General features: G+C 34.1%; 6 protein-coding genes across 6 annotated transcripts; 4 read left to right on the forward strand and 2 right to left on the reverse strand.

The window, feature by feature from the left end:
• Positions 1-113: 113 nt before the first annotated feature.
• On the forward strand, positions 114-2,139 carry LOC113494889. The gene is made up of 2 exons (XM_026873403.1): positions 114-1,375; positions 1,627-2,139. The coding sequence occupies exons 1-2, from the start codon at positions 1,034-1,036 to the stop codon at positions 2,110-2,112; spliced, it is 828 nt and encodes a 275-aa protein (XP_026729204.1). The 5' UTR covers positions 114-1,033; the 3' UTR covers positions 2,113-2,139.
• A 457-nt stretch (positions 2,140-2,596) lies between these two features.
• Positions 2,597-4,595, forward strand: LOC113494880 (zinc finger protein 39-like). The gene has a single exon (XM_026873392.1). The coding sequence runs from the start codon at positions 2,714-2,716 to the stop codon at positions 4,406-4,408; it is 1,695 nt and encodes a 564-aa protein (XP_026729193.1). The 5' UTR covers positions 2,597-2,713; the 3' UTR covers positions 4,409-4,595.
• Positions 4,596-4,688: 93 nt separating this feature from the next.
• Positions 4,689-6,215, reverse strand: LOC113494885 (zinc finger protein 2-like). The gene has a single exon (XM_026873398.1). The coding sequence runs from the start codon at positions 5,970-5,972 to the stop codon at positions 4,881-4,883; it is 1,092 nt and encodes a 363-aa protein (XP_026729199.1). The 5' UTR covers positions 5,973-6,215; the 3' UTR covers positions 4,689-4,880.
• Positions 6,216-6,356: 141 nt separating this feature from the next.
• Positions 6,357-7,763, forward strand: LOC113494883 (zinc finger protein 225-like). The gene has a single exon (XM_026873396.1). It carries the CDS (start codon positions 6,535-6,537, stop codon positions 7,627-7,629), a length of 1,095 nt encoding a protein of 364 aa, XP_026729197.1. The 5' UTR covers positions 6,357-6,534; the 3' UTR covers positions 7,630-7,763.
• A 1,466-nt stretch (positions 7,764-9,229) lies between these two features.
• LOC113494888 (gastrula zinc finger protein XlCGF17.1-like) lies at positions 9,230-11,089 on the forward strand. The gene has a single exon (XM_026873402.1). It carries the CDS (start codon positions 9,386-9,388, stop codon positions 10,454-10,456), a length of 1,071 nt encoding a protein of 356 aa, XP_026729203.1. The 5' UTR covers positions 9,230-9,385; the 3' UTR covers positions 10,457-11,089.
• An 806-nt stretch (positions 11,090-11,895) lies between these two features.
• Positions 11,896-13,287, reverse strand: LOC113494892. Its single transcript, XM_026873406.1, has 2 exons — positions 12,783-13,287; positions 11,896-12,666 (listed from the first exon to the last, which is right to left on the reverse strand). Exons 1-2 carry the CDS (start codon positions 13,018-13,020, stop codon positions 12,473-12,475), a joined length of 432 nt encoding a protein of 143 aa, XP_026729207.1. The 5' UTR covers positions 13,021-13,287; the 3' UTR covers positions 11,896-12,472.
• Between the last annotated feature and the right edge of the window lie 130 nt (positions 13,288-13,417).

A 13,417-nucleotide genomic window follows, 5' to 3' on the forward strand; every position in this document is an offset into this window, starting at 1 on the left:
GTATAAGTTTGATGTATTCGTAACATTTAAATGCGTGGTCTAAAAAATAACAACTCACATATTTGATTATTATACTATACTATATATTATTATACCCCGTCTGGCTTCGGTCCCTACCGAACTCATTCATGAGTTAACGCGGTGATCCTGGTCGGGCAATCCCGATAAATTTTATTCGCGTGACTGAACTGTGAGTTAAAACCTAATTACTTACATAGTTTTTCAAGTGATTTTCTATACCTTCTTAAAGACATTAGTGCATTATTTTTGTTTATTCAACTATTATTTGTTAACGTAATAAGGTTGGGTTATCGCACATGGCGAAGTTATTTATTTTAATGCTTATAACATTTTAGCTAATTCCATCTATTATATAAAAAACCAGAAAAAAAGACTTGTGATTACCCATTTAGGTGGTATTTGCAAGTAAGTAAACCTTTTATATAAATATAAGGGTACGGGTAATATAAGGGTAAGGTAAGGTAAAGGTTGTCAAGTTCAAACCGAATGCCATAAAAACACTCAGTAAGCAAAAAGCGAGGAGTGAATCAGTAACAGCAATATTGGCGGCAGGCGCCGTCACGACTAAGTGTTTTGTTTCCAATAACAACGTAATTAAAAAGTTTTTGACTAACTAAAATTTTTTTGATGCATTCAGTGGATAAAAAACTGTTCCAGCTTAACATAGAATTAAATTTGACCTGAATTAGTACCGTTTTGAATTAGTACCCTCACTAGTTGCTCTACTCTTCGTCCTGTCAAAACTCAAAAGGTAGAAAAGAGCCGCGTATTTATGCTAAATCGAGATCGCGATCCGCGATCAAAATCAATGACCGCGATCCACAGGCAAAATTATGATGCTTGAAGTAGATATACGGAGTAATGCATCTAATCTTAAAATTTAAAGACGTTTTGAAGTCCAGATTGCGATCAGCTGATCCTAATCAAGATTGAACGTGCGTCAGATCGTGCCAGTCGTCAGTATACGCTGTGCGTTCGCCGTACATTGAGTTAAACGATAGTTACAGACGATATGTCGCCGATGGAGCCGGCGAATTCCTCTGCCCGAACACAATTAGAGGAAGACTTTATTACGCAGTTACAGACTTTACCCGAACTATGGCAAGCGCAGCATAAACATTACACCAACAAATATAAAAGACAAGCTGGATACAAAAAGTTACTTGAAATACTTAAAAAAATCAAGCCACAGGCGACTGTAGATGATGTGCGCAAGAAAATAAACAGCCTCAGATCTAACTATAGGCGCGAACTAAGGAAATCATGTATTGATGAATTTTACACACCAAAAGCAAAAAGCTTCAAACTGTTAAGTTTTTTAAATACTTCCGAGGAGCTAAATTCTAGTCATCAGGTGATATTTTATTAATTTACATATTAACTTTAAATTCGTAGTCATATTGCCATTTTTTTAATTCATATATTTATTGATTAAAGCAAATAATATACATTTGTTCAAAATACTTGTCAGTCCTGTCACTGTCAGTCAAAAAAGTAGTTTATTGATAGATCCGAAATGAACGAATGATCTAAACATTTTCTATACAAGTTATTGCTTCTCGTATAAAGTTGAAAATGCGAAATTATCAATTTTAACTTTTTCAGAATCAACAACTTTTAGGAGTAACTGGGAGCAGGAACGCTGGCAGTAGTCAAGAAAATTTGAACGAACCAGCAAACCCAGCGCCAGAGACATCATTTTCTTCAATCAGTCAAGTTGTTCAGCCACCTAAAAATATATTTAAAGAAAACGAGCTAATAGATCGAGCTAGCTTATTTATGGCTCAAACGAGTCTGCAATCACAGAAATTGTTTCAAGGAACTAAAACAAGTCATTCACTAGCATTGATTTGGGCTGAAAAGCTGGATAACTTACATCCTCAACAACGATTCTTTGCAGAAAAAGCGATACACGACATTTTATTTGAAGCAGGGTTGGGAACTCTTCACAGATATTCAGTTAAAATTAATGAACCTGAGATGAAAGTTACGTCACTTCATTGTAAAGCTTCTCCCTTATTTACACAAGACGACTCTTCGCCCTCCTACTCAGTTCCGAATTCACCTACTCCCTCTGACATGCAGCCCTAATTATTTGATTGCAGAAAATAAATCTAATATAATAATATGTTTATACATCATTTCAGTAATATTATAATTTTATTTCAGTTGCTAGACTTTTCAGTCCTTTAAATAGATTTTATTAATATTCATATTATTTATTTGCATTCCACAATGTTTACACAGATGTTACAAAATGGGTTAGAGCATTTGTGGACCCTGCAGGGCACAGCAAATTAATCTTATATCTAAAATTATTTCTGTGATCAAAGATTCAAGATCATGACTAAAACGCCTAGGTAATGTATAATACATTTTTGATCAGCAGAATAAGTCGATTCAAGCTGACTACTTACCGAATTACGATAATTAATTTTTTGGTTAATTCTGATTGGTATAGGACTGACATTTTTTCTGCAAATTGATTCACTTCGATTTTTACTGAACGCACCACTCTGAGAAAAGCTCTGTGGAGGATTCTTATTACCTACACTAACACTATCTGTCAATGTCAAACTCAGTTATTGAAAGTGAAAAATTATCAAACGGAGATCTTTACTTATTTACCACTCTGTTTTGCAGTTAAAAGCTATCAGGAGAAAAGCATTTTACTCTTAATTCTGCGGCAACCATGCGGACGCGTAATAAGTTACGATCCAGGAACTCAACAGTATCTCAAGAAGCAGTAATAATTGACCAAAGAAACTCGCCGGGAAAATGTAGAGTGTGCTTAGATGATGGAGATATACCAATTTTCGGTTCAAAAGATATATCTAATGATGTAGCAGAGTTCGGAAAGATCAAAATCAATGCAAATGATAACTTCCCAAAGTACTTATGCGAAGCTTGTTATACTTTACTCGAAGCTGCAATCTTGTTTAGGAAAACCGCGAAACAAGCCAATGCATTTCTAAAGAAAAATCCCTGGAAGATCCCATCGTCGGCAGCGTCTGATGATTCTAATTATATAAATGAAAACGAACCTGAAATAAAGCGAGAGTATCTTGAGTTGGATAACACCTCTGAATCTGAACTTGACGACTTTGATAAACTAAGGCTTAAAATTGAGTCGGAAGATGAAACCATTGATTACCTTGCTCTAGCTAACAATCATATGGATATGTCAGTTAAGTCAGAGGATGGTAGTGTAGGATACCGGTCTGCTTCTGAAGCAGATACTCAAGAAACAAATTATATGGAGCACTCTCAATTAGAGGACATTGATGAATCAAAAAATGATGAAGATGAAACTGTTGCTGATCCAGATAGTGAAATGATTATGATTATAGTTTCTGACAAAGATAAACAAAATCAGATTACACCAATATGTGAAAAATGCAACACTAGTTTTGATAACATAGATGACCTTTTGCAGCACATTGAGAAAACTCATCCGAAACCGGGCCCAGATGAGAGAGAATGTGAAATTTGTCGTAATGTGGTCAAAAGGAATTTATATAAAGTACATTTAAAAGAGCACAGAGAAAAGTATCAAGAGAAACATATTAAAAAGTATGGTAAAGTTGAATGTGAAATATGCAATAAGAAAATTAGTAAAGCATATTATAAATACCATATTAAAATGCATGGAACTGCTGAAGAACAAGCTGAAAGGACTATGGAATGTACAATATGTAAAAAATCCTTTGGTGCACACTACTTTAATGACCATATGAAAAGGGTACATGATAAGAAAATGAAGCACACAAAACAATCATCTCAGAAACCAGTGCCCAAAGAGGTTTCACCTAAGAATGTAAAAAAAACTAAATGTCCAGTGTGTGACAAAAAAGTAAAAGAAAGTGAATATAAACAACATTTAGCAAAACACGGCGGTCCACTGCGACGTTACATTTGTGACAAATGTGGAAAAGTATTCAAACATCCGTCTGCATTCCGAACTCATTACATGACACATGGTACTGAACTGAAATACAAATGCCAGTTTTGTCCCTACAGAGGCTTGCATCAAGGCCTCCTTAAGATCCATGTTCGGACCCACACAGGGGACTACAACTACAAATGTACGGAGTGTCCCGCAAAGTTCATAACAAAGAGTAACTTGTCTAAACATATTCAACGGCACAAGGGACAATGTAACTACAAGTGTGAAATTTGTAATAAAGGATTTTACTCGAAACGTGATCTAAACAAACACAACAATATAGTACATTTGAAGTTACGGAACCATGTTTGCGAGTCCTGCGGAAAAGTTTTTGGACACAGAGATAATATGTTGAGTCACCAACTGAAAGTTCATAAACGTGAAAAGATTATTACGAAAGGCAGAATGCCTTCATACCTTAAGACGGAAGAACAGTTGTAAAGTAATAGTCATTAAACATTAGACATTTGTGGTTTGTTTATCTGTAGTTTCTATGAATACTACAGGCAAAAAAAAGATTTGACCACATGCACGCTCAAGTGCATGTTTTCTTAAATCGTAAGGCATTGTGCACATATTTTTTTAATAATAGTAATTATGTAATAATAAAACCTTTTGATAATACAGAGTATATATTTTAATGCCACACAATATAATCCTCTTCTTTCCACTACCTACTTTACCACTACTTTTTTATAGGTCATGAAATAAAAGAATAGTGTTGAAAAACAATTATATATTTTTAACATAACAAAAAAAATCATGTATACCAAACCATTCCCATCTTTGCATGGGAAGACTGATTTGAGTATTTTACCTAAAAACAAGAATTATTTGTGTATAGGGTAGCTTTAATTTTAATATAACCTTTCAACTATAGACTATATTATGATAGACCACCAACAAGCTGTCTTCATAAAAAAGAATCCAAATTCTTTAACTCTGCCTCAATATAAGCTGGTGTTCTACCATTAACTTTCTTTTCTCTCTTGTGAACATCTAACTGGTGTCTCATCATAGCCTTTCTATACCCAAATGCCTTTCCACAAACATGACAAATGTGATTTTTTATTCCCAAATGGTCTGCTTCAAAGTGTCTTTCCAAATTAAGCTTAGAGTGGAAGCCTCGCTGACAAGTATCACATTTGAATAATGGTTCTTTGTGTTTTAAAGAATGCTTGTTCAAATTACTTTTTGTTAGAAATCTAGCTGGGCATTCAGTACACATGAATCTGTAATCCCCTGTGTGTACACACATGTGAGTTTTCAGTAGACCTGAATGGCGACCCCTGTAGGGGCATAGCTTACATTTCCAAGGGAATTCTGAACTGTGTGTGAAGTAGTGTTTCCTATATGAACAGCGCTGGCGAAAGGATTTCCCACAGATGTCGCATACGTATTTAGCTGCAGTATGATCATGGAGAGCAAAATGCTCTTTGTAGTAGGATTTTGTAATTACTTTAAAGCAGACTCTACATTGCACTTTAGGTATCTTTTTGATTGGTTTAACAGTTATAGATTCCTCAGCGTCGCCGATGTTACTGGCAACAGACGAAAAGTAACTTTGTATGACTGATGTAGATGATTCAGAATTGTCTTCAACTTTTTCTTGTGTTGACGATCCTTTAGATTCAATGGAAAGCTTTTTGTTTTTTGCTGCTATGTTTTTCAATATTTGATCCGATTTTTTTGCGGTTTTTCGAAATCGAATTGCAGCTTCAAGTAATTTACTGCACGGATCACACATGAAGTGAAGGGATTCATCATCCTTACTTAAGTCTATACCACCAAAAGTACTGATATCTACAGCCATTACATCGCCCAGGTCATTATAAATAGGAACGGTGCCTTCCTTTAAACAAATTCTACATTTGTTTGTATTGTTTTCTCGTTGAGTCGTTATAGATAAACTTCCGCTGAGTGTTTCATTTCTCTCGCGATTATTTTGCCGTCTGTCGGACGTAGCTTTGTTGAATAATTTTAGTATAACATATGAGGAAACCATTCTTATATGCTAGCTTTAATAATAAATTGATTGAACCTCGCAATAAACGATCTCCAAGGAAATCCGATTGTTTGTTTACATCCTGAATGCAAACCCATCCCATCTTGATTTGACAGTTTTAAAGTTTTAAATGACCATAAAGGAAGTTACACACTATATGGCGGCCCATCCAATATTTAATTTTCCTTGGCTTTATCGCTAGTATACTTTTTGCTCCGCCAGCGTCAAACCACCACCTTGTTATCAATAATGTCTTTGAGAATTATGAGAATTATACAATCAAGTCAATCCTGCCCAATCCTGCCTAGCCTCGCCTAATTAGTAGAACAGATAACAATATTGTACTGATTTTTGAATCTGTGGTCAATCGAAACACTTTGTTTCCCGGTTGACTGACACCAGCAGAATTGTTTATTTTTATTCACCATTGCCAATCTTTACAAAGAAGCTGTAAGGTCTCTTTGAATATTTAATATTTCACGACATTGCAAATAATACATGGTTCACAGTAGCCAAGTAATCCATGGACTTTCTATCATAATTTATCTACGACACGTAAAATATGCTTACTTTATATTATTTAATGAAAAACTCGAAAACACAAGCCAAACTAAGTGCAAGCGAGTATTACAGTATTTTGAATGAAAGTAAACGTTTTAAATTAAAAGGAGGTTCCGTAGCAAAGTGTCGAATTTGTTTACAAGAAGGTTCTTTTCCAATATACGGAAGCAAAGATACCGATCTCTATTTAGAAGTCATACAAAACGTTGGTGACGTTCACGTAAGTGAGGACGATGATTACCCTAAACATTTATGTGAGATATGCCACGACTTTATTAAAGGCGCAATATTATTTAAAAAGGTGGCCAAGGAATCTGATAACATTCTGAAACAATCAGTGAAAGAAGAAACTGTTTACGACCAGACATCTGATGTAGATACCCAAGAGTTGAGCGACAGCAGCACATGCGACACAGTACGACCTCGGAAATGGGGTAATAACCACCTTTTCTCTCAACTCTCACTTAAGAAAGTCAAAGTGGAGAGAGGAGGTAGAGTAAACAATTATGCACCCAAAGTCACATGCAAAATTTGTAATAAAGTCATAAATAGGTCATACATTAAAGAACACATGACCATGCATGACCCTGATCACAAGAAATTTGTATGTGATGTATGTGGCAAGTCATTCAGGCTGAGATGTGCTTACCACAACCATAGTCTAAGACATAGAAAAGACTTTCCTTTCAAATGCCAATTCTGTCCATACCGAGGAAAATATTCTGAGCTACTCAAAAACCATATGCGAACACATACTGGGGACTACAGATACATGTGCACGGAATGTCCAGCCCGATTCCTCTTTAAGAGTAACTTGAACAAGCACATGTTGAAACATAAAGAGCCTCAATTCAAGTGTGATGCCTGTAAAAGAGCCTTCCATACAAAATTGATGCTACAAAGGCATTTTGATTCTGATCATTTGGGGATTAAGAACCATGTGTGCAATCTGTGTGGGAAAGCATTTGGGTATAGAAATGCTATGATGAAACATCAGAGACATGTGCATAAGAGGGAGAAATTGATGTTTGGAAGAATGCCTGCATACTTAGCAGCCGAGCATAGAGTTCAGGATTTAGGGCAGGATGACTCCTGAACCCTTAAAAATAAACCTGTAATCATTATTACACTATATTATTAAAGTGTATTGTAGTTGCTCTTTATATTTAGTAATAATGTAAGTATTAAAAACTTTTAATATCTGCCAATAAATCTATAATATACCTGGAATACTGCCTTTAATTGTTTAAAAATTAAGTGTCAAGCTAGCATGAAAATAACGATAAAATGTTGTAATCAATACAATATTGTAGAACTCTGTCTACAAAATTTGGATTTAATACCAAATTTGACCCAAAATACCTATGCTTCTGTAGATATATTTTTGTAGGACTGACCAGCACTTTTGCTAGTTATGAATAAAAACTTCCAAAATATCACGTTTGTAGAAACATGTGAACCATGAAGATATTTCTTGAAAAACGTCTTCCGCACCAAATAATTATAATTAGTGAGTCGCGGGGGTATCATAAAAAATCATTAAAGGACACTCAGACTTCGTGTATCAAAAGGAATGCTTTCCTACGCGGGAATCGAACCCGCGTCACGCGCAGTGGGTTCAGCGCTGTGACCTCGATCTCTCGGCTACCCGTGCAGTCTACGATGAGTTGTTTTAGTTTCATGTTCTACACCCAAAGAGTACTTAAACCTATACTGATGATTGATACACACTTAATGAACAAAATAATATATTTGAATAAGCTTTACCTTCCGAGTAAATAATTTTCATCCTACTTTACTGGTACCAGGCTGGGATCAATTTATTTATTTATTTTAATCAATTACAACGGTGAAAAACCAATTACAGCAATTAAAAAATATACATTATACAAATTAAAACATTAAACAAATTAGAATATAAATAAAAAAAAACATAAAAACAAAACACATAAATTTATCTCACAGTACTTCAGGCATACCGACAAAATCTTCGGCCATACATCCGCAAACAGATCAGCTGTTGGATTAAGATCCAAGAGATTATTAAGCACAGCTAGAGTGCGTGGGATTGGCGACTTAGCACGTGCCACCGTACGACATGCAGGCACGGCAAAGAGTCTGTGCTTTTTGCCCCTGCAGTATTTATCTGGGACATAAAAGCGCGCCAGCTCCTTTAGCAGATCAGGAGCATCGATAGTACCACGGAGTGTCTTACAAGCTATTGCAAGCTGATCTCGTGCTCGCCTTACGTTCAGCGAGTTATAACCGAGGCAGCCCAGTAGGAATTTAGACGGATAGAGATATGGATAGTACCCGTATTCTTGCTTATATAGGTGCCTAAGGAAGGCCTTTTGGACTTTTTCTAATAAAAGTGCATAGGTACTTTCATGTGGATTCCACACACACGAGCTGGTTTCCAGCTTACTACGTACGAGTGCATTGAAAACTATTTTCTTAGAATGATCAGTACGAAAATCACGGCAGTTGCGAAGAACAAAGCCTAACCTTTGGTAGGATTGTTTAGCTACCGAGACCATATGATCGTGGAAGGTAAGCTTTCGATCAAATGTGACTCCCAGGTCTTTCATGGCTGTAGACTTCGTGATAGCAGTATTGTTTAAATGATATTCAAAGTTATTGTCAATATATTTGTTTGAAATTAAACATGTTTCCACCATCTATATATTTTTTTTAGGGTAATTCATAGACTAGTATTTATTTACGCCAGACGTTACGTAGTAAAGCCAAAGCCCATATATGGAAAGAAAAAAAAGTAAAAGTCAGCTGTTTGCGTTTGTATCATATGTCACTTTGCAATTGTAAACAAAGCGATCGGCTTGTAATTCAAAGTAATGTCCGGATCTTATTTCATGTTAAAATTTCTAGAAGGTAGTTTCAAAGCTCAACAACAAAACCTAAATAAACTATATCCATCAACTAGCTATAACATGGATGAAAATACAAACAGTGGTAATAATAAATGTAGGATTTGCTTGAAAGATGCTACTATTTTAATTTATCCTTCTATGTCAAGACTTGATATCGCGGAATCGATACGAACGTTTGCCGGCATTGAAATAAGCGAGACTGATGTCCATTCTAAGCATCTATGCAAATCCTGCTACAATTTCCTTCAAAATGCGACAATATTCCGACAGTTGGCTCAGGACACAGACAAGTTTCTGCGTCAACTATCATCTCACAATTCCGACGAAGATTTAGATAATAGAGCAGATGGCAAAGCAACTTGTACCGATGATCAAAAATCACTGATATACACTTGTAAACTGTGCAAGACAAATTTTCCAACATTCACTGAATTACTGGCACACAAAAATACGCACAAGAAAGTGCGCGTTCAGTGTCCGGTGTGCTTTCGTCTATTAACAGCCCATTCGTATAAGAAACATCTGGCTAGACATCAATCAGCATCACATCTAGTCTGTGATGTATGTGGTAAGTTGTACCGCAAAGACAACTTGGTCAGACATCTGCAACTTCACAGCTTTGAATTACCATATGAATGTCAGGAATGTCCATATAGGGGAAGATTTATGGAATCTCTCAAGATTCATATGAGAACACATACCGGGGATAAACCATTTTCTTGTAATAAATGTGAGTTGAGGTTTCTGACACGCAGCAATCTCAACAGACATCTTTTGACTCATAATAAGGATAAACCTTTTAAGTGTGTTGAGTGTGAGAGAGGGTTTTATTCTAAGAGGGATATGGATGTCCATTATAAGTCAGATCATGCAGGCCTGAAGGAGTTCTGTTGCAGGCTTTGTGGCAATAAGTATAGCACTAGAAAAGCTCTAATGAGGCATGAGCTGAGAGTTCACAAAAGAGATAAAATGGCAAAAGGTCGGATGCCTTTGTACCTGCAAGCTGAATATCAGAAATGTACTGAAACTACTTGATAGTGCAACTGTAAGTAAGGCCTTAAGTCAAATAATAGAAAATAAAATTTAGTCACTATGTTCATGTTGCTGTAATTCTAAGATTGGAACTTTGTATATATTTCTATATTTTTTTAGTTATTGAGGGGTGCAATGCAAGAGAAACAACTTTCTTTAAGTAATATTTTATTATTTTCATAACTAGTCAAGTGTTTATCAAAAATGACTGTATTAAATTTAATCTCAAAACTTGAATATAAATACATTTGGCTGACTTTGAATGAATAAACTGTAATGAATACTGAAAAGAATACCTTTTTATTTAATTTTAATATTAAATTGTACGACTAGAATGTTTTACAGATCAATAAATAGTATTGCAATAACATTTGGTCATATAGGTATACATAAAAGACAACACTAAGTACACATCTAAATAAAATCACACTCACATTAATATAAATCTTTGGTGTAACATTTCTACTGAACAATGGAAGATCTGATAGTAACTATTATGTATACATATCTAAATAAAGGCCACATTATCACTTATGTTACACTTATCGGATGGATACAAACAACGGGAAAGGCTTCTGTGGTCTCCTAAAATTACAATGTTTCTTATGTTACAATACTGGCTAATAACTCTTTTTTTTTTAAGTTACAATGCCAAACTGTTTACCATACATCAACCAGTGAAATAGAATGAATGATGCTGTAATTTGAATAGATTAATTTAATTATTAATGGTACAATGAAAATATGTAAGAAATGTTTAAAAGTGCAAAATAAAGTGATGATTGTATAACAATTATACTGACTAGAAGTTTCTTTCCTAAATTAGTTAACATTTAAATATATTATTTGTTTTACACACATATTTGATTACAATATAAATCTTTAGTTTGTAAATACACAGTCTTGTAATATAAGTAACAAAATACATTTCATAATATTTTGATTTGAGATACAAAATAGTCACTAAAGTCAGGCCAATACAAACCCTTAAATTGAGTCTTCAACAATTTTTATTAGCTTTCTTGGTGACAACATACAGGGTGCTTACCTTACAAAAATTGTGTGTAGGTCATGTGACATTCCTTAGCTTTTATGTTTTAGTTTAATGAATGGTAAGTGTGATTGCACTGGCCCAACTATAGTGACAAATATACTCAATTTACACCACATATTAAGATTTAGAATTTGTTGAATTATTAAAAATTAATTGTGCAATAAAATGCATTAAAAAAATTAAGCAACATCAAAAATTTGGTATACTTTAACACTACAGTAAAATATAACATAGTAAGTATATTCATTTAGTAACTATAAATAGGGGTATATAACATTTTTTGTAACTATTTAAATGTATATAAGTAACTTTCAATATTATAATCAGTTTCTAAATATCCAGCTGATTTTTATTAAATAGTTTAAATTGTAATGAAAGCAATATAATGATTAAATTTCGAGGCTCAAATGCATAAAAAAATATTCAAGTGGGTAATAACTCACACTAAAGTGTTTTAAAACCACTCATAAGGAAATGTGATTATAATTATTGCATAGCAGCATAAACCCTTTATATGAGGGCTAGCATTAGCCCAAATAATATACGAGCAATATTCATCATTGCTTTAAAAAAAAGTTTGTTTGAAAAAAGTATTTATGTTTTTTTTTTAATATGTAGTGATTTCTATTACCTAATTTGGCTCATTTCATTACAAACTTTAATTCGATTTTACTGGTATTCAAATGATCATCGATTTTATGAAGGCACTACTAGATGTTTTTTTTATTCTTATCCATGTATTAGTATTTTTAGTACTCTATGGATTTTATTAAAATGTTATGAGTTTAATGAATAATTGTTATATTACATTAATTATTTGTCACTGAAAGGCAGTAGTATACCTAGTATATTAGTAAAATATTCTTTGGACTTCCATATCTCTTGTACTTAAATACTGTATATCATAAAATATTATTTAATTTCTTGCCAAATTTTGTGCTTAAGGCACTCAGCCACTGGACATTTTAGTCATAGGAAGGTCCTCGGCAAAGAGACACAATGAACATGGATGCAAATACAAACTCTAAGGTTTGTATACACAGCATGAGAGTACACCAGATGTACTCTATTCTAAGCACCACAACTTGGAAGATGAGGAGGTACAGGACCCCCATTATAGATGGCACTGTCAGCAGCACTGAGAATAACACTGGTATGTCTGAAAAAAAAAAAAAAACCTTCATAACCCATATCAAAATGCACTTAACAATTTAAAAACAAAAGTTATAGACATATTGTATAGGATTGTTGAGAAATACATCAATTTACATTTACCTTTTTCACTCAGACTTCCTTTACGCCCTAATATAAGACGGGCAGCTTCAATAACGAACAATCCTATAAGAACTCCATAGTCTCGCCCCAGTTTCGTTGGATCCTTTTCCACATCATACTTCTCAATAATCAAAACTGATTTCAGTATAAGAGTGCCTAGCTCACACGTAGCGAACAGACCAAAATAAAACGAGTTAATATACAGAAGAATTTCGTACGCTAAGCTCGAATTAACCATTTTAACTTTACTTATTTGATTAGCTCGGTCACTTAATTATTAAAAACAAAGGAACATCCATAGGCACATTTGAAGAAGACTTAAATATGATTTTGTTTTCACACAACAAGTATACTTAGATTAATAGAAACAAGGAACACGCTCTAGCGAGAAATTAATTTATAAATAGAACTCCAACCAAAGTAAAATAAAACGACGAATGAACAGTCCACTGATAAAAACTGACAGTGACAACTTGACCTATATTCGGAATCATTGCCATTATATGAAACGAGTGCCTTTATATTACATCAGCTGATTTAAAGATTTGATTGAAAGAAATATAATCTAGTCATATAGTCAAAAATCATATTCATTAAAACTAATAATACATCATTGAATTTACATTAAAAAATAG

This window comes from Trichoplusia ni, chromosome 6 (assembly GCF_003590095.1).
Source record: "Trichoplusia ni isolate ovarian cell line Hi5 chromosome 6, tn1, whole genome shotgun sequence".
Lineage (NCBI taxonomy): Eukaryota > Metazoa > Arthropoda > Insecta > Lepidoptera > Noctuidae > Trichoplusia > Trichoplusia ni.

Excerpts from the sequence above, each read along its gene's own strand:
- LOC113494883 (XM_026873396.1), top strand. The coding sequence starts at position 6,535 with ATGCTTACTTTATATTATTTAATGAAAAACTCGAAAACACAAGCCAAA.
- LOC113494892 (XM_026873406.1), bottom strand. The coding sequence starts at position 13,020 with ATGGTTAATTCGAGCTTAGCGTACGAAATTCTTCTGTATATTAACTCG. Across the intron at positions 12,667-12,782 it reads AGGAAGTCTGAGTGAAAAAG|ACATACCAGTGTTATTCTCA; the intron begins GTAAATGTAAAT and ends TTTTTTTTTCAG.
- LOC113494888 (XM_026873402.1), top strand. The coding sequence starts at position 9,386 with ATGTCCGGATCTTATTTCATGTTAAAATTTCTAGAAGGTAGTTTCAAA.
- LOC113494885 (XM_026873398.1), bottom strand. The coding sequence starts at position 5,972 with ATGGTTTCCTCATATGTTATACTAAAATTATTCAACAAAGCTACGTCC.
- LOC113494889 (XM_026873403.1), top strand. The coding sequence starts at position 1,034 with ATGTCGCCGATGGAGCCGGCGAATTCCTCTGCCCGAACACAATTAGAG. Across the intron at positions 1,376-1,626 it reads AGCTAAATTCTAGTCATCAG|AATCAACAACTTTTAGGAGT; the intron begins GTGATATTTTAT and ends TAACTTTTTCAG.
- LOC113494880 (XM_026873392.1), top strand. The coding sequence starts at position 2,714 with ATGCGGACGCGTAATAAGTTACGATCCAGGAACTCAACAGTATCTCAA.